The 20,921-nt window shown below is 43.0% G+C and overlaps 1 protein-coding gene across 11 annotated transcripts in view; it reads right to left on the bottom strand.

The window, feature by feature from the left end:
- The window catches only part of larp4b (La ribonucleoprotein 4B), a 153,908-nt gene that overhangs the window by 33,100 nt on the left and 99,887 nt on the right, over positions 1 to 20,921 (bottom strand). For all 11 annotated transcript variants that reach the window (XR_015757271.1, XR_015757267.1, XR_015757266.1 and 8 more), the window contains exons 12-13: positions 7,915 to 8,163; positions 6,851 to 6,896 (exon numbers count right to left, since the gene is read on the bottom strand). Coding sequence is in view for 4 of the 11 variants with exons in the window: in XM_087987543.1 (XP_087843669.1) it covers positions 6,851 to 6,896; positions 7,915 to 8,163 (295 nt within the window). In the remaining 7 variants the exon portion in view is untranslated. The remainder of the gene's footprint in view (positions 1 to 6,850; positions 6,897 to 7,914; positions 8,164 to 20,921) is intronic.

Below are 20,921 nucleotides of genomic sequence, written 5' to 3'. Positions count from 1 at the left end.
ACCTCCATCAGGTCTCCTTTCAACAGAGCCCAAATGGTTTTTGAACTAAATTGGAACATTTGCTCATCCCATGTTCTGTTACATAGTTAATACTTTAAAGGTTTTCTTCCTCTTCATAAACCACAATATATAAACAAGCTTCATTATTGTCCCCATGTCCTTGAAAATCACCCACTCTATTACATACTGAGTATGTTTGTATTTCACTTCAAACTCAGTTGTGATTGGTCATTGCTTTTGCGCGGATCGCAAACACAGGGCCATAGTTGCAGAATAAGTAGTAAAATTCAGCTGTTTCAATCCAGCAAACAGCCACCGCATTCATGTGTAGCATTATCTTGTTTATATATTTTTTTTTAAAAAAAGAGGGGTATGAGCTCAAATGCTGGCAATTGGGACTAGTCTGTTTAGGATATCGGGTCAGCCTGGATGAGTTGGATCAAAGGGCCTGTTCGATATTGTATATCTGACGATAGATTTGTTACCTTAACTAAGTATTCAAAAAATCTAGAACACTAGTGAAACTAAAATTCATAACATTCTCTACCAGCTACATTTTGCACAAGGCAAGTCAAGACTTAAACCATCACCAAATGGCATAGCACAAAATGTACACAAGACTCCAGATCTAGTGCGCATCTTTTCACAAACAATTTAAAAGGTGAGAATTAACCAAGTCAAAGGTATGCTTCTTTTTGAAGACCCAAAACAATTATTCAGCCTCCAAAGATCCATCGTTGTAAATAAAACTATTCAATGATTTGCATGAAAATATAAAAGGCATGGGTAATAAGTTTGCAGATGACACTAAAACTGGTGGCACAGTAATAGTGAAGGTTTTCTAAGAATACAAAAGGGATTTGACCAAATGAGTCAAAGGTCTGAAAAATAGCAGATGGAGTTCAATCTGGATAAGTGCAAGGTCTTGCAGTTTAGTGCAACAAACAAGGGTAGGCTTCTTTAGCTAATCGATAGCATTGTAGGACAAAAGGACCTCTGAGCGTAGATACATAATTCTTTAAAGTTCACATCACAGACAGGGTGGTTAAAAAGGAGTTTAGCACACGTGCCTTCATTGCTCAGTCCTTTGAGTATAGAAGTTGGAAAGTCATGCGGAGGTTACACTGGATATGGTGAAGCCTCTTCTGGAATACTGTATCCAGCTCTGGTCAGAGTTATGGGAATGATATTATCCAGCTGGAGAGGGTTCAGAAGAGATTTACCAGGATGTTGATGGATACGAAAGGTTTGAGCTATAAAGAAAGGCTGGAAATGCCAGGACTTTTTTCAGTGGAGTGTAGAAGGGGGCAACCTGATAAGACTTTTACAAAATAACGAGTGGTAAAGATAGAGTTAATGGTTCTTGTCTTTTCCCTAGGATGGGGGAATTTAAAGACCAGGGGGCTACATTAAGGTGAAAGAGTTTTTTTTTAAAAAAGGGGCACTTTTTTTAAAATATAAACTGTGACGCAGTAATGAAATGAACTTCCTCGGGAAGTGGATGTGGGCACAATTACAGCATTAAAGACATTTGGATGGATACATTAATAGGAAAGATAGAGGGATCTGGGCCAGGAGCAGACAGGTAGGACCAGTTTAGTTTGGGATTATGTTCAGCATGGACTAGTTGGAAAAGTCTGTGTAATATGACGGACAATATAATTCTTTAACCAAATTGAAATTGTGAAGTTAGGATTTGAATTCACTTAAGTGTACAACTAATGAAACAGGAAAACATGGATTGTGATATTCAGAGTGTAGGACAATAAAACAATTCGAGGGTACTTCTGGGGGTAGTGGTGTCCCTAACTGAGCCAGGAAAACTGGATAAACCGTTCCACCTGCTCCAGAGCTGTGGTACAACATCTGAACAGGCTGATTTGAAAATATGAAGCAGCACCTGGAACCAACAATTAGAAGAGATGGGGGGCACAGTTGAGATGAGTGGACTAATAAGAAATGAACTCAACACTGGGAATATTGGTTCAAATCTCATCATGGCTAGTGGAAATTCAATTCAGTCAATTAAAAACAAAGTTTCAGCAATAGCACCAAAGTATTCAGTTTATGCCAAAAACACCTTTGAGGATGAAAAATTAGCTACCTGGTCTGGTATACAAGTGGTTACTCAACTATTCATAATTTAGCAAGTCACTTAAAGTTAATTAAAGATGGGCAATAAATTCTGATCTTGTCAGCATGGCCCACAAGGGAATAAAAGATGCTTCAAAAATTTATGAATGAATTGAGAAAATTTCTGTGAACAAGTGAGCAATAAAAGTCTTCTCCAACAAAAATGTGCTGGTATCAGTTCATTTCTGGAGGGCACAAAAGTTGGAAACCAGTGACTGAAAAATTACCCAAGAAAGAAGTCATGTTGTCATGAATGGAACAGAAGATCAATACTACATAACTAGCTAAATAGGTTAGGACTTAGAAGGACCTGTTTTGTCTCAAGTCAGATATTGATAGGTCTTAACTGAAACTGAATTATAGAGGAATAAATACTTCAAATAGTTAATTTGACCAAAGGGATCAAGCAATCAGGAGGGTAAAAAGCAAGGTGAAATGCTCTTTTCAGCTTAATGTTTCAGCCAGTGACTTCTGCACGTTTCCTGCTGATCCCCACCTCCTTCATTAGTTAAGGGTAAATGTAGAGTAATGGGCAATGTGTTTGGGTGGGATACTGTGGACTTGTTGGGCCGAAGAGCTTGTTTCCACACTGTAGGGATTCTATGATTCTAAGCAGGTAGGCAGCAAAACAGTACAGTATTCAGTCAGCAAACTAGAAAGTCAAACAATACTGTCAACTGAAATGTTGGGAACTAAAATGATTAATTTAGCTCAATGTATTAGAGATTTTAAATATTCCATAAATTCAACATTTTCAGGGTCACTGGGGATGTGTTTACCTAGAACTACAAAGGGAGCATAGAAGAATACAGCGCAGTACAGGCCCTTTGGCCCTCGATGTTGCGCCGATCCAAGCCCACCAAACCTATACTAACCCACTATCCTCCATATACCTATCCAATGCCCGCTTAAATGCCCATAAAGAGGGAGAGTCCACCACTGCTACTGGCAGGGCATTCCATGAACTTACAACTCGCTGAGTGAAGAACCTACCCCTAACTTCAGTCCTATATCTACCCCCCCTTAATTTAAAGCTATGCCCCCTTGTAATACCCGACTCCATACGCGGGAAAAGGTTCACACTGTCAACCCTATCTAACCCCCTAATCATCTTGTACACCTCAATCAAGTCACCCCGAAACCTTTTCTCTAATGAAAACAGCCCCAAGTGTCTCAGTCTTTCCTCATACGATCTTCCTTCCATACCAGGCAACATCCTGGTAAACCTCCTCTGCACCCATTCCAGTGCCTCCACATCCTTCCTATAGTATGGCGACCAAAACTGCACACAATATTCCAGATGCGGCCGCACCAGAGTCTTATACAACTGCATCATGACCTCAGGACTCCGGAACTCAATTCCTCTACCAATAAAAGCCAGTATGCCATATGCCTTCCTCACCGCACTATTTACCTGGGTGGCAACTTTCAGAGATCTGTGTACATGGACACCAAGATCCCTCTGCTCATCCACACTACCAAGTATCCGACCATTAGCCCAGTACCCCATCTTTTTGTTATTCTTCCCAAAGTGAATCACCTCACACTTAGCTACATTGAATTCCATTTGCCACCTTTCTGCCCAGCTCTGCAGCTTCTCTATATCCTGCTGTAACCTGCCACATCCTTCCTCACTGTCAACAACTCCTCCGACTTTCGTATCATCAAGCATGCTGTTAAAAAACAAACAGTTGCACCTTATTTAGCAAGCTGCAACATGTTGGGAGGGCTTCAACGATGAGACTAAAATTGAACAAATTCCACTCTATTTACTTGATTAGTCTGGGGAGTGCCATGATTGTACACCAAATAAACAATCACCAAAAGCAAGAGCTGCAGATCCCACTATTCCAGATGTTAATGTCAGTTTCCGTGGAATATTGAGCAAGAATACTGACAGTTTAACTGTCACCACTACTGCAAAATCCCAGCCAAGTAGAAAACATTGTGCTGATTAAGAGTCCAAATCATCTCCATTTCTGCAGAACCAAGAAACATTTAATGCTACCTGGCTTAAATAAATTAGTTCATTCACATCTTTCATGTTTTACATGTCAAGTGACCTGCAGTACCATTTTGTATTACATTGCCCTCTGGAGGCAAAGCGAGACTATGCAAGGCAATTAGGAATGGACAACCAATTTTTCCCAAATAAGCTTTGTTTCAAAAGTTGGAAAGCTCATGACGTGTATTTGGAGAAACAAATTCAAACTTTTAGTTCACTCTGGGTCAAACCCCAGGAAGCAATGGACGCCCAGCAATCATTTACAGCATGTTTAACCAATTGTTTGGAAATCAATTTCGTAAATTGTGGTGCAAACATTTTGCACACTACAGGTAAAAATCATTAAGCACAGATTGTTCTGTTATAATGCATGGTTTGTCAACAAGAGTTCACCATAACAATCGACAAATTGGGGCCACCAACATGTTCAAAACATGCTGGCTGTAACATGATTACAGCACCCAAGACTTTAAGCACTGTCTCTAAAATGTGGGGTTGCACGCAAATACAACCATCACATTAAAAAAAAAACTGAATTAAGATTTTCTTCAGGTGGAGCCTATGCTGTTTTGGAGGAGAGTCATATAGCATGGAAACTGACTCAAATCGGTCCAACTTCCCAAACCAAACTAGTCCCACTTGCCTCCATTTGGCCCAGGTGATGAGTCAGATCTTGAGGGTCCTATTGACAACAGTGCTGGGGAATCCTAGGTTGATGAATTTGGAAGAAGTTTGAAAGGCTTGCTTGTCGAAGTTGGCATTTTGGGGATGTGAGACAGAGACAGAATGGGAGAGTAGTTTCTTGACAGGAAACTGTGAGGATGTATAGCCCAGATAACTGGGAGTTGATGGGTTTATACTGGAAATTAGTGGCCAGTGTATCTCCAGAAATAGAAACAGATGTTATGGAAGGGAAGGGAGGGGTCAGAAGTAGACCAGGTAAAAGAGAGGGGGGCAGGGTGGAAATTGAAGTGAAATTGATAAACCTTCCAATGCCAGTTAAGAATTTTGTAAGAGATTGCCCTCTAGGGGCCAGGCAAGACAATGCAAGGTCATTAGGAAAGTAGTGTTCAACAATACTACCCAAGGCCCTACCAGTAAATGTACAAGTCAACACCTTTGTTTTACAGAAACGCAATATTAATACCGCGCATTTAGCCAAATGTAAAGTCCATCTGCCACTCTGCCGAGTGACCCAATCAAGTTCCTTTTATAGTTTTATACCTCTTTACTGCCCACTACACCAATTTTGCTGTCATCTGCAAACTTACCAACTGCATGAAGATTTTCATCCATGTTATACATATATTAATGACAAACAGAAGTAGCCCTAGCACTAATCCCTTCAAAACACCTCCAGTCACAGGCCTCCAATTTATAATAACCTCCTCTGGAGAATCAAATTTTGTATCCAATTAGAAAGCTGTCCCTGGATCCCATGTGATCTAACTTTACTAGTTAGTGTGCCATATGGAAATTATAGACTTTACTAAAGCCCATGCAAACATCTACCACACTGTTCAACACTTTTGGTTTTTTCAAAAAAACCTCCAGTTCGTGAAACATACAAATTCCCCCTCTCAAAACCATGCTGGCTTTCCCAATCAGTCCTTACCTTTCCAAAAGCATGTAAATCCTATCTTTCAAGATCAAACAACTTACCCACCACCAATATCAGACTCCCAAATCAATAGCTGTTAATCACTTTCCAGTCATCTGGCACCTCACCAGTGGCTATAGATCATTCAATCCCACAATTTCTTCCCTAGCTTCCCACATTGTCACATGTATTCACAGACAATGTCCTCTAGATTTATCCACCACCTTGTTTTAGGCCTCCAGCATTTCCTCATGTGAACTGTTTTCAAGGAAACAGTATTTCAATGTCTCTATCCCCTTTTGCCACAGTAAAAGCGGACACAAAATATTCACTTCTTATCTCTCCCATCTCTCTCTTGTGATTTCTCTCAGATGACCTTGTTGATTTTTAAAGGGGCCCTATTCTCTCTCCAGCTGCTCTGCATGTACTTGTACAATCCCTTTGGATTAATCTATACCTTTATCTGCCAATACGCGCTCTCATCTCTCCTGTCTTGATTGTCCTCTGAAGAATGCCCCTCTGCACTCTATACTCAGGGGGTTCATTTGCTTCTCGGTGGTCAACATCTAACAATATGACTCCTTATTCTTGACCAGAGTCTCCATATTTCTATTCATCTATTCCATGCTCTTTCTAGTCTTGCCCTTCGTTGCCTCTGAACTCCGCTATCTCACTTTGATAGCCTCCTTATCAGAGGTCACTTTTCCTGCAAACAGTCTTGTCTAGTCAACTATTGGAAGTTCTTACCTCATACCACTAATATCTGCCTTACTGCAATTTAAAACTTCCACTTTTATGGAAGGCTTACCCTTTTCCATAATTCTATTTGCTTCAAAAGAGTTAGGATCACTAGTCCCAAAGTGTCTCTGTAGTAACAATTTTGTCACTTGCCCTGCCTTATTTCCCAAGGGCAGGTCAAGATTTGTTGCTTTCCTAGTAAGTTCATTTACATATTAAAAAACTTTTCTTGATCACATTTAATGGGTTGATTCAAGCTACTCCACAGAACGGAGTGCAACAATACCCTTCTACATATTTCCACTACATGACCCCCAATACAATGAACTTTAAATGGCAGTCATTACGTAAAGTTTCCAAAAAACTTATCATACCATAAACTTGTCTTCCCTTTTCTTCCTGTATCCATAAGAATTCTTCCTGAATTGAAAGAATAAAATTCCTTAAAAACTGATATCCAGACAAAAATCAAGTTTCATACATCTCAAATCAAAAATGACCATTTTAATGTCTTTGATTGTTAATTAAAGAGGGGCTTTCTAAAATTACTTGACCCACCCCAACATACTTCATCAGGATTAAACTACTCAAACGTGTTATTTTATTTAGATGATTTTACAAAATATACATGTGGTGGGGTACAATTATGAGGCAATAGACAAAGAACTGGGAGTTCTTGCAAGTAGCGTGGTTATGAGCCATGGGGCAGAGAAGGTCAGAGAGGTTAGTATGGATAAAAGATTGACGTTGGCATGAAACCGTATTCATTAATGGACCTTCTCCAGATTAAGTGGAGTTCCCATGAATCTGTGCTCGGGTCTCAATTGTTTTGCAATTTACCTTGGAGTGAAGGCAAGGCAGCTGAACGGACAAATAACAAGATTGGTTGGGACACAGGTAGAATACATAAAAAGTAAACTACATTTATATAGACACCTGGCACTCTGTGCGCAGCTTTGGTCTCGATTTAAAAACTATTAAATGCATTGGAGGCAGCTCAAAAGGAGGTTTACTAAATTGTGCAGGCTGTCTTAAAAGATTGGACAGACTAAGTTGGTTTCCACTTGAGCTTACAAGACTAACTCATGAATTGATTGAAGTACATAGGATTGAGAATGTAGAAATAATGTTGTCTTGTGACAGAATTCAGATTAAGGGTCACTTTGATAAATTAGGGATTAACATTTTCTGACACGAGAGATCATAGAGGAATCACTGAACATCTTAAAAATGGACACAGATTATTGGAAGGGAATCAAAGACTACCAGCTGAGTGGGAATGTAGAAGACAAAGCGAATTTATTGATTAGCACAAGCAGTTTGAAGGTCTAAGTAGCCTCCTTCCATTTCACACATTTAGATCAATAAGACAAAGCTGTCTAAAGTACAAAAATGCGGATTCATGCCATTACTTCCTATCTCTGTTTTTCAGACTTACCTTCCTCGGCCCATGCTGGGTGATGAATCAGCACTGATTTGCTCTGACCTTCCAATAGCAAAATCTCTCTTATAACCTGCACTACTATGGATCCGTGTCCTGTTTGGTCCAGCTGGTCGCATCTGTGGACTTCGAACACCATTCAACAAACGATCCGTAGAAAAATTAAATATCGTTGGGCTTTCCAAAAGGCCTGGACCACGGTCAGTGTTCGGCAGTGTGGGACGCAGATGCGTTTTGCTGTGGTTCCTACCAGAAATAAAAATAACTTGTACTGATCTAAAAAAGGATGGATCAATTTAATACTTTCAATTGGACGTTAACTTTCCTGCTGCTGTTTACAAGTTTAGAAATCAGCACAATTTAGTACTTCGCTACAAAAAGTTATTTCACTAAAAGTAGTAGAAAGGAAGACTTATCGGCTGTCTAAAGTGAAGAGTAGTAAAATAGAAATCAACATGTCTGGTGATTATAAATCATGCTCCAAGTACATTGACATGACCCTGTGTAATTTCTGACCCCAGCCCCAAGGCTAATCAGTACTAAAACCACTGCTACTTAAAGACTAGCATTAAGGACTTAAACCAAAATCTTTTGCACAAATTCCTACGATCAGCAAAATGAAAACAGCAGCATGTGATTCTCTATACACCTGTATAGAATGAAGAACAACAATTGAAAAGATCACGTACAGGTCACGATGCAAACTGCACAATTATCTAAAGCCTATTGCAATAGTGCAGTTGCAGTGTCATCTTTGGCTACTCCTTAATCCAATGCAGTCAGTGACCTTCCACTGTCTTGTCTTGAGCCCAGACTTCCTGAAATCTGTTAAACACATCTTTGCTGCCTTTGCACCAATATACATGGCTTGACAATGTAACTTCCTTGGCGTGCAGTTGCAGATAAAACAAACCAGACAACTTTAAACTCTACTTGCCATCATAGCAACTTAGCCTTCTCCAGAATAAGATTACCCTTCTCTTTAGGGTTTAGCATCATATTTGGAACATTACCTAAACAAATTGAGAGATCAGGCCAAAAATATATACTTAAAAACCAGCATTTCAGAGTTTGAGCACTTTTGGCTTAATTTAACTTTCAACTCCAAAAATGAGCAATCTTTGCTGTTCAAATATGGGTAATGTCAAAAGAAACATGGCCCCACACACCAAAGTACACTTTCAAGGCATTCCCAATGCCTTTATACAGTTTAAAAACCAATTATTAAACATAAATTTGAATTAAAACAATGGACCATAGATATTTACAAAAAAATCTTACTAAAACATAACATTGATATTTTAAGTGGGCAAAACCAATGGTGGAAAGCATAAATTTGCTCATTTTAGAAGGGATAAAGAAAAAAAAGTTTTTAAAATGGAGGCACACTGCAGAAAGCTGCAATACAAGGACTGGAGTACTTGTGCACAAAATGGCTCAGTGGTTAGCACTGCTGCCTCAACACCAGGGTCCCAGGTTCGATTCCAGCCTCTGGTGACTGTCTGCGTGGAATTTGCACATTCTCCCCGTGCCTGCGTGGGTTTCCTCCGGGTGATCTGATTTCCTCCAACAGTCCAAAGATGTGCAGGTTAGGTGAATTGGCCATGCTAAATTGCCCATAGTATTAGGGGCATTAGTCAGAGGGAAATGAGTCTGGGTGGGTTACTCCGAGGGTCGGTGTGGACTGGTTGGGCCGAAGGGCCCGTTTCCACACTGTAGGGAATCTAATCTAAAAAAAACAGGTGCAGCAGGTCGTCGGGAAAGCTAATAAAACATTGGCCCTCATTTCAAGGGGTTAAGTATAACAGACGTCTTAGTGCAACTCTCAAGGGAGGTACTGGTGAGACTAAACCTGGAGTACTGGAGCAGTTTTAGCTCCCTTAAGTAAAAGATATCACTGCATTGGAGGCAGGTGAAAGGAGGATCATGGAAATAAAAAGTGAAGGAAGAAAGCAGGCGCTTGCAGCTGCTCAAGTTGAAGGCTGATTTTCTGAGCAACAGAAAATGTTTCATTTAAAATTTTTCAAACTTTTATAGCCCAAATTAAGTGACGGAGGGGGGATTGGGTGGCATGGAATCTGGGGGAAGGCCTGTCCAGAGATTTTTCTTGTGTGCACAAAACTGAAGATCAATGTTTTCAACTTGTTTGTTGGGGATGACATTAGTTTAAACAACAGGGACCAGGAATCAACATTCCTTTACTCAGGTTTGGACACTGGAGCTGACATTTGAGGCAACTATTTTTTTGCTGAGAGGTTCAGCTAAGTGCTGTATTTTTACCATTATTCTCTTTTGTATGCTTAAAATTAAAAATTGGGTAAGGGAAGACCATAGTTTTTAAAAGGAGTTTCTTTTAGGCTTGTAAAATAGAATATAATTGAGTTCTCCCAGCAGATGTCATCAGTAATTAGTGTGCAAACACTGGATTGGAGAAGGATGCAGGTCTTATCAGGCAAATTTAAGTCAGCAGATTTTAAGGGGCACTTGTGGTAGGCAATAGAATGGTATTCTCCTGTCAGACGTGGGAGGGGATGGGAACAGTTGATTGCCCATGGAGACTGTCTGCAGGTGGCATGTTTGGCCCCTTCCTCAGGGATGGGCTAATGCCTGAAACATTAATTCTCCGGCTCCTTGCATGCTGCCTGATTTGGTGCCCTTCCAGCACCCCACACAGTGTCAGACTATTTGGATTAGCTGAAGAGGCAGTTATAGTCACTGAGCATACAGGACAGTGTGATGGTTAATAGCTTTAGAAAAGGTGGTTAAACAACATATTCAGATAATTGACTGTCAGGACAGGCAGTAAGATAGTTCAGGAGCCCGTGGCCATTCCTCTTTCAAACGAACAGAGTTTTGGGTTCTTTTCAGACTCTGAGAAAAATCACGGCAGCCAGACCATGGGCACCAAGAATAAAATATGTTAAGTGGGGTTCATACATTCATAGATGTACAGCACAGAAACAGACCCTCAAGTCCAACTCATCCATGCCTACCAGATATCCCAACCCAATCTAGTCCCACCTGCCAGCATCTGGCCCATATCCCTCCAAACCCTGCCTATTCATCCACCCATCCAGATGCCTCTTAAATGTTGCAATTGTACCAGCCTCCACCACTTCCTCTGGAAGCTTATTCCACACACTTACCACCATGTGGTCAAGTTGCCCCATAGGTCTCATATCTTTCCCTTCTCACCTTAAACCTATGCCCTCTAGTTCTGAACTCCCAGACCCCATGGAGAAGTCTTGTCTATTTCTCCTATCCATGCCCCTCATGATTTTAAGCCTTTAAAGGTCACCCCTCAGCCTCCGATGTTCCAGGAAAAAACAGCCCTAGCCTATTCAACCTCTTCCTATCGCTCAGATCCTCCAACCCTGGCAACAGCCTCAAATCTTTTCTGAACCTGTCAAGTTTCAGAACATCTTTCTGATAGGAAGGAGACCAGAACTATACGCAATATTCCAACAGTGGCCTACCCAATGACCTGTACAGTCACAACATGACCTCCCAACTCCTGTACTCAATGCTCTGACCAATAAAAGGAAAGCATACCAAACTACTACTTCTCTATCCTATCTACCTGCGACTCCACATTCAAGGAGCTATGAACCTGCACTCCAGGGTCTCAGTCAGCAACAATCCCTCGGACCTTACCATTAAGTGTATAAGCCCTAAGATTTGCTTTCCCAAAATGCAGCACCTCACATTTATCTGAATTAAACTCCATCTGCCACTTCTCAGCCCATTGGCCCATCTGGTCCAGATCCTGTTGTTATCTGAGGTAACCCTCTTCGCTGTCCACTACACCTCCAATTTTTGTGTCATCTACAAACTTACTAACTGTACCTGTTACGCTCACATCCAAAATCATCTATAAATTGACAAAGTAGTGGACCCAGCACTGATGCTTGTGGCACTCCACTGGTCGCAGGCTCCCAGCCTGAAAAACAACCCTCCATCACCCCATCTTCTACCTTTGAGCCAGTTGTATCCAAATGGCTAGTTCTCCCTGTATTCCATGAGATCTAACCTTGCTAACCAGTCTCCCATGGGGAACCTTGTCAAACGCCTTACTGAAGTCCATTAAGATCACATCTACTGCTCTGCTCTCAATCCTCTGTTACTTTCTCAAAACAACTCAAGTTAGAGAAACATGGTTTCGCACGCACAAAGCCATGTTTACTATCGCTAATCAGTCCTTGCCTTTCCAAGTACATGTACATCCTGTCCCTCAGGATTCCCTCCAACAACTTGCCCACTACCAACGTCAGGCTCACTGGTCTATAGTTCCCCGGCTTGTCCTTCCCACTTTTCTTAAAAACAGTGGCATCAGGTTAGCCAACCTCCAGGTCTTCTGGCACCTCACCTGTGACTATCGATGATACAAATAATTAAGCAAGAGGCCCAATCACTTCTCTCGCCTCCCAGAGTTCCAGCATACACCTGATCAGGTTCTGGGGATTTATCCACTTGTGCATTTCAAGACATCCAGCACTTCCTCCTCTAACATGGACATTTTTCAAGATGTCACCATTTATTTCCCTACATTTTGGATCTTCCATGTCCTTCTGCACAGTAAATATTGATGGAAGATACTAGTTTAGTATCTCCCCCATTTGTCAAGATTCAAAAAAAAAGGTTCCAGAGAACTCTCCTATTAAGGGTACACAAATTCGAGCCATAAGCTTAAATTCAGTAAAGAAAAGTTGCCTCCATGGTGCTCAGGTCAAGGATTTCTCAAAAAAGGTTGCAATATATTGTCAAAGCAGAGAGAGTGAGAGACTAAGTTTAACACACATTAGTAATGACATACTTAACGGTTGAGGCTTTGCAGTGAATATACAAAGTTAAATAGGTGGTTTAACAAGTAGATCCTCAAAAAAAAAGGGTAGTCATCTCAGGATTTCACCCACTGCCACATGCTAGTGAGTGTTTTGGAGGGAGGCCAGTGGCATCTTAAGTAGCAGTGAGGAGGTAGATGCAGAGGCAGATGTGGATGACTTGGAATTAAAAATGAGCCATTTAGACAGAAGTGGCAAGAGCAAGTCAGGAGAACAAACTAATTTGAAGAAAGAAACTGCATCATTTCAATGCAAGGGGTCTTACAGGTAGAGCATGCTCAGCACATATGGGAACATGGGATTGATATCTAAACTTGGAAGCATTGAGCTGCTATAGGAAGGATAGAAAGTGAAGCTATATAAAGTGGAACTCATGAAAAGATTGATGGGGCAGTACTGTAGCCCCCACAATAGTCAAAGGGAAACCAAAGAATACAAAGAAAACATAATGGGTTGATACCTGGAATTTCGATGTTGTGGCTATTACAGAGACATGGGTAGAACAGGGACAGGATTGGCTGTTGCAGGTTCCAGGGTTTAAATGTTTTAGTAGGGTCAGAGGTGGGGGTAAAAGAGGGGGAGGTGTGACATTGCTTGTCAAAGATAGTATTACAGCGGTGGAAAGGACGATGGATGAAGACTCGCCATCTGAGGTAGTTTGGGCTGAGGTTAGGAATAGGAAAGGTGAGGTCACCCTGTTAGAGGAGTTTTTTTTTTTTTTTACAGGGCTCCTAATAGTCCTAGAGACATAGAAGAAAGGATTGCGAGGATGATTCAAGAGAAGAGTGAAAGTAATAGGGTGGTTGTTATGGGGGACTTTAACTTTCCTGATATTGATTGGGAAAGCTATAGCTCAAGTTCGTTAGATGGATCAGTGTTTGTCCAATGTGTGCAGGAGGGTTTCCTGACACAATATGTAGACAGGCCAACAAGAGGTGACGCCATACTGGATTTGGTTCTGGGTAACGAACCAGGCCAGGTGAGCACTTTGGGGACAGTGACCACAAATCGGTGACTTTTACTCTAGTGATGGAGAGGGATAAGTGTGCACTGCAGGGCAAAAGTTATAGCTGGGGGCAGGGAAATTATGATGCGGTGAGGCACGACTTAGGATGCGTGACTTGGAAAGGTAGGCTTCAAGGCATGGGCACAATTGATATGTGGAGTTGTTCAAGGAGCAACTATTGAGTGTCCTTGATAAGTATGTACCCGTCAGGCAGGGAGGAAAGGGTCATGCGAGGGAGCCGTGGTTTAATAAGGAATTGGAATCCCTTGTTAAATGGAAGAGAACGGCCTATGTAAAGATAAGGCGTGAAGATTCAATTGGGGCGATTGAGAGTTATAAGGTAGCCAGGAAGGATCTGAACAGAGAGTTGAGAACAGCAAGGAGGGGACATGAAAAGTCCTTAGTTGGTAGGATTAGGGAAAACCCTAAGGCTTTCTGTAGGTATGTCAGGAATAAAAGAATGACTAGGGTAGGAATAGGTCCAGTCAAGGATAGTAGTGGGAAGTTGCGTGTGGAGGCTGAAGAGATTGGGGAGACATTGAATGAATACTTTTCGTCAGTATTCACTCAGGAACAGGACATTGTTGCCAATGTGAACAGAGTCACAATTAATTAGAATGGACAGCTTTGAGGTATGTAGGGAAGAGGTGTTGGAAATTCTGGAAAGGGTGAAAATAGATAGGTCCCCTGGGCATTTATCCTAGGATTCTCTGGGAAGCAAGAGAGGAGATTGCAGAGCCATTGGCCTTGATTTTTATGTCCTCGTTGTCTACAGGAATAGTGCCAGTAGACTGGTGGATAGCAAATTTGGTTCCCTTGTTCAAGAAGGGGAGTAGGGATAACCCTATTAACTATAGGCTGGTGAGTCTCACTTCTATTGTGGGCAAAATCTTAGAGAGAATTGTAAGGGATAGGATTTATGAACATCTGGATAGGAATAATGTGATCAAGGATAGTCAGCATGGTTTTGTGAAGGGCAGGTCGTGCCTCACAAACCTTACTGAATTCTTTGAGAAGGTGTCTAAGGAGGTAGACGAGGGTAAAGCGGTAGATGTGGTGTATATAGATTTTAGTAAGGCATTTGATAAGGTTCCCCATGGTAGGCTACTGCAAAAAAATACGGAGGTATGGCATTGAGGGTGAGTTGGAGGTTTGGATTAGGAATTGGCTGGCTGGAAGACGACAGAGAGTAGTAGTTGATGGTAAAGGTTCATCTTGGAGTGCAGTTACTAGTGGTGTTCCGCAAGGATCTGTTTTGGGACCATTGCAGTTTGTCATTTTTATAAATGACCTGGAGGAGGTGCTAGAAGGTTGGGTGAGCAAGTTTGCGGATGATACGAAGTCGGTGGAGTTGTTGACAGTGAGGAAGGATGTGTCAGGTTGCAGAGCTGGGCAGAAAGGTGGCAAATGGAGTTCAATGTAGGTAAGTGTGAGGTGATTCACTTTGGTAAGAGTAACAAAAAGACGGGGTACTGGGCTAATGGTCGGATACTTGGTAGTGTGGATGAGCAGAGAGATCTTGGCGTCCATGTACACAGATCTCTGAAAGTTGCCACCCAGGGAAATAGTGCGGTGAAGGCGGCATATGGCATACTGGCTTTTATTGGTAGAGGAATTGAGTTCTGGAGCCCCGAGGTCATGTTGCAGTTGTATAAGACTCTGGTGCGGCCGCATCTGGAATATTGTGTGCAGTTTTGGTCGCCATACTATAGGAAGGATGTGGAGGCACTGGAACGGGTGCAGAGGAGATTTACCAGAATGTTGCCTGGTATGGTAGGAAGATCGTATGAGGAAAGGCTGAGGCACTTGGGGCTGTTTTCATTGGAGAAAAGAAGGTTTGGGGTGACTTGATAGAGGTGTACAAGATGATTAGGGGTTTAGATAGGGTCGACAGTGAGAACCTTTTTCCACGTATGGAGTCAGCTATTACGAGGGGCAGAGCTTTAAATTAAGGGGGGGTAGGTATAGGACAGATGTTAGCGGTAGATTCTTTACTCAGCGAGCCGTGAGTTCTTCGAATACCCTGCCAGCAGCAGTGGTGGACTCTCCCTCATTATGGGCATTTAAACAGGCCTGGATAGGCATATGGAGGATAGTGGGCTAGTGTAGGTTAGGTGGGCTTGGATCGGCACATCATCGAGGGCCAAAGGGCCTGTACTGCGCTGTATTTTTCTATGTTCTCTGTTCTATGTCGTCAGATCTCAAGAACAACAGGACTGTAATAATAGGGAATTTTAGCTTTCTAAACATTTTTGAGTGCGAGCAGCAGCGGAGGTAAGTCGAACCCAAAAGGCTGCAGCTAATGTAAGGCAGTTTTTTAAAAATTACTTACCAGTAGCGGACAGCAGTGTTTTTCCCTTTCACAGAAGGAGTGGGAGCAGCGGAGGAAGTGACGAGGACCAGCCGGGAAGGAAAGCAGTGACCATATATAATCAGCAAGGCGGCTAAACCAGAGACTCTACAACTGTAGTGTCTCCCACCCGCCTTCTTCCTCTAACCTAGTTAATAAGGTAAGCTTCATTGTAAACTTCCTCTATGGAATATAAGTTTGTTATTAATTTTATAGCAACTTGAACTAGGCTTTCTACTTTAGTACGGAGTGGGTGTTCAGGTAAGTCGGGTATGGATGCTCGGGCAGTTGCTTGCTCCTCCTGCAGAATGTGGCAGGTGGGAGACATGGCACACGTCTCCGCTGGCTACATCTGCGGGAAGTGCACCCAACTCCAGCTCCTTGGAAACCATTAACGAATTGGAGCAACGACGGATCATTCGGGAGGCTGAGGGGGTAATTGAGAGGAGTTACCAGGAGTTGGTCACTCCTAAGGCTCAGGACAAGAATAGATGGGTTACAGTTAGGAGGAGGAAAGGGGACAGACAGTGCAGGGATCCCCTGTGGACATTCCCCTCAGCAATAAGTATACCGTTTGGGATACTGCTGGGTTTGGTGGGGGGAGGAGGAGATGACCTACCGGAGGAAAACCATAGCAGTCAGTTCTCTGGCACTGAGCCTGACACTATGGCAAAGAAGGGAAGGGGGCAGAATAGAAAAGTACTCATGGTAGGGGAATCGACAGAAGATTTTGTGGTCAGGATCGGGATTCCCAGAAGGTATGTTGCTTCCCGAGTGCCAGGGTCTGGGATGTCTCCGATTGGGTGCATAGGTTCTAAAAAAGGGGAGGGCGAACAGCCAGAAATCGTCTTACATATTGGCACTAATGATATAGCCAGGAAAAGAATAGAGGATATAAAAAGTGATTTCAGGGAGTTCGGATGGAAGCTGCAAAGCAGGACGAACAGTGTGCTCTAATTTACTACCAGTGCCATGAGATAGCGAGGTGTGGAACAGGGAGCAGGCGCAGCTTAACACGTGGCTGCACAGCTGGTGTAGGAGGGAGGGCTTCAGATATGTAGATAATTGGGATGCCTTCTGGGGAAGGTGGGACCTGTACAAGAAGGACGGGTTGCATCTGAACTGAAGGGGACCAATGTCCTGGGTGGAAGGTTTGCTCAAGTAGTTCGAGAGGGTTTAAACTAGTATGGCAGGGGGGTGGGAACCTGAACTGTATACCGGAGGTGACAGTTGATGCAGATGAGACAATTGCAAGAGGTGGACCAGCTAGTGGGAAGGATTTTCCAGGGAACGAACCAAGGGATCAGTTAAAGTGTGTTTGCTTTAACACAAGGAGTATCAGGAATAAAAGTGATGAACTTAGAGCATGAATCAGTATCTGGTGCTATGATGTCGTGGCCATAACAGAGACATGGGTTTGTCAGGGGCAGGAATGGTTGCTGGATGTTCCAGGGTTTAGAGCATTTAAAAAGAATAGGGAGGGGGGAAAAGAAGAGGGGTGTAGCACTACTAACCAGAGGGTATCACAGCTACAGAAGCTTCCATTGTCGAGGAAGATCTGCCTACCGAGTCAGTATGGGTGGAAATTAGGAACAGCAAGGGAGCAGTCACCTTGTTAGGGGTTTACTACAGGTCCCCCAATAGCAGTAGGGAGATTGAAGAAAGCATAGGTCGGCAGATTTTGTAAAAGTGTGGACGTAGTAGGGTTGTGCAATGGGTGACTTTAACTTTCCCAATATTGATTGGAACCTCCTTCGAGCAGAAGATTTGAATGGAGCTGTTTTTGTAAGGTGTGTTCAGGAGGGTTTCCTAACTCAGTATGTTGACAGACCGACAAGGGGAGAGGCCATTCTAGACTTGGTGCTCGGAAACAAGCCGGGGCAGGTATCAGATCTTGTGGTGGGAGAGCATTTTGGCGATAGTGACCACAACTGCCTCACATTCTACATAGCTATGGAGAAGGAAAGGATTAGGCAAAATGGGAGGATATTTGATTGGTGAAGAGGAAACTATGATGCAATTAGACATGAGTTAGGAAGCATGGATTGGGAGCAATTGTTCCATGGTAAAGGCATTATAGGCATGTGGAGACTGTTTAAGGAACTGTTGTTGCAAGTGATGAATAAATATGTCCCTCAGACTGGCAAGTAGTGGTAAAATAAAGGAACCTTGGATGACGAGAGCGGTGGAGCTTCTCGTCAAAAGGAAGCTTACATAAGGTGGAGGAAGCTAGAGTCAAGCTCGGCTCTAGAGAATTACAGGCAGGTGAGGAAGGAGCTCAAAAGTGGTCTGAGGAGAGCCAGGAGGGGGCATGAGAAAGGTTTTGCAGAACAGATTAGGGAGAACACAAAGGCATTTTACACTTGAGGAATAAGGGAATGGTCAAAGAAAGATTAGGGTCAATCAGGGATAGCATAGGGAATGTGTGTGGGGAGTCTGAGGAGGTAGGGGAAGCCCTAAATGAGTTTTTCACTTCTGTCGTTACGAACAAAACGAACTTCGTAGCGAATGAAACCTTTGAAGAGCAGGTGTGCATGCTGGAATAGATAGAGATAGAAGCAGCTGATGTGCTGAAAATTTTGTCAAACATTAAGATTGACAAGTCGCCAGGCCCGGACCAGATTTGTCCTCGGCTGCTTTGGGAAACGAGAAATGCAATTGCTTCGCCACTTGCGAAGATCTTTGCATCCTTGCTCTCCACTGGAGTCGTACCTGAGGACTGGAGAGAGGCAAATGTAATTCCTCTCTTCAAGAAAGGAAATAGGGAAATCCCCGGCAATTACAGACCACTAAGTCTCACATCTATCATCTGCAAGGTGTTAGAAAGGATTCTGAGGGATAGGATTTATGACCATCTGGAAGAGCATTGCTTGATTAAATGCAGTTAACACGGCTTTGAGAGGGGCAGGTCATGCCTCACAAACCTTCGAGTTCTTGGAGGATGTGACTAGAAACGTTGATGAGGGTCGAGCTGTGGATGTGGTGTATATAGACTTCAAGGCATTTGATAAGGTTCCCCATGGTAGGCTCATTCAGAAGGTCAGGAGGAATGGGATACAGGGGAACTTAGCTGTCTGGATACAGAATTGTCTGGCCAACAGAAGACAAAATATTCTGCCTGGAAGTCTGTGGGGAGTGGTGTTCCACAGGACTCTGTCCTTGGGCCTCTACTGTTTGTAATTTTTATTAATGACTTGGATGAAGGGATTGAAGGATGGGTCAGCAAGGTTTCAGACGACAAAGGTTGGAGGTGTCGTTGACAGTATAGAGGGCTGTTGTAGGCTGCAGCGGGACATTGCCAGGATGCAGAGGTTGGTTGAGAGGTGGCAGATGGAGTTCAATCTGGATAAATGAGAGGTGATGCATTTTGGAAGGTCGAATTTGAAAGCTGAGTACAAGATTAAGGATAGGATTCTTGGCAGTGTGGAGGAACAGAGGGATCTTTGTGTGCAGGTACACAGATCACTTAAAATGGCCACCCAAGTGGACAGGGTTGTTAAGAAAGCATATGGTATTTTGGCTTTCATTAACAGGGGGATTGAGTTTAAAAGTCGTGACATCTTGTTGCAGCTCTATAAAACTTTGGTTAGACCGCACTTGGAATACTGCGTCCAGTTCTGGTCGCCCTATTATAGGAAAGATGTGGATGCTTTGGAGGGGGTTCAGGCGAGGTTTACCAGGATGTGGCCTGGACTGGAGGGCTCATCTTATGAAGAGGGGTTGACTGAGCTCGGACGTTTTTCATTGGAGAAAAGGAGAAGGAGAGGGGACCTAATTGAGATATACAAGATAATGAGAGGCATAGATAGAGTCGATAGCCAATTTCCCAGGGCAGAAGTGACTAACACGAGGGGTCATAGTTTTAAGCTGGTTGGAGGAAAGTACAGAGGGGATGTCAGAGGCGGATTCTTTAGAGTTGAGAGAGCATGGAATGCGTTGCCAGCAGCCGTTGTGGAAGAAAGGTCATTGGGAACATTTAAGAGACTACTGGACATGCATATGGTCACAAATTTGAGGGTGCAGACATGAGGATCAGTGGTCGTCACAACATCATGGGCTGAAGGGCCTATTCTGTGCTGTACTGTTCTATAACACTATGGCAGTCCCAGTCTAAGGGCTTGGTTGGTGAGGAATTTCTTAAGTGATCAAGAAAAGTTTTTTAATATGTAAATGAACTTACTAGGAAAGCAACAAATCTTGACCTGCCCTTGGGAAATAAGGCAGGGCAAGTGACAAAATTGTTACTACAGAGACACTTTGGGACTAGTGATCCTAACTCTTTTGAAGCAAATAGAATTATGGAAAAGGGTAAGCCTTCCATAAAAGTGGAAGTTTTAAATTGCAGTAAGGCAGATATTAGTGGTATGAGGTAAGAACTTAGTGGGCGGCACGGTGGCACAGTGGTTAGCACTGCTGCTTCACAGCGCCAGAGACCCGGGTTCAATTCCCGCCTCAGGCGACTGACTGTGTGGAGTTTGCACATTCTCCCCGTGTCTGCGTGGGTTTCCTCCGGGTGCTCCGGTTTCCTCCCACAATCCAAAAGATGTGCAGGTCAGGTGAATTGGCCATGCTAAAATTGCCCGTAGTGTTAGGTAAGGGGTAAATGTAGGGGTAGGGGTATGGGTGCGTTGCGCTTCGGCGGGGCGGTGTGGACTTGTTGGGCCGAAGGGCCTGTTTCCACACTAAGTAATCTAATCTAATCTAAAACTAATCTAATCTAATCTAATCTTCCAATAGTTGACTAGACAAGACTGTTTGCAGGAAAAGTGACCTCTGATAAGGAGGCTATCAAAGTGAGATAGCGGAG

Source organism: Chiloscyllium plagiosum, unplaced genomic scaffold (genome assembly GCF_037043375.1).
Source record: "Chiloscyllium plagiosum isolate Xiang-an unplaced genomic scaffold, Cpla_swu_hap1 HiC_scaffold_5, whole genome shotgun sequence".
NCBI lineage: Eukaryota > Metazoa > Chordata > Chondrichthyes > Orectolobiformes > Hemiscylliidae > Chiloscyllium > Chiloscyllium plagiosum.
Note: the sequence above shows the minus strand (reverse complement) of the source record. Positions and strands in the feature narration are given on the sequence as shown.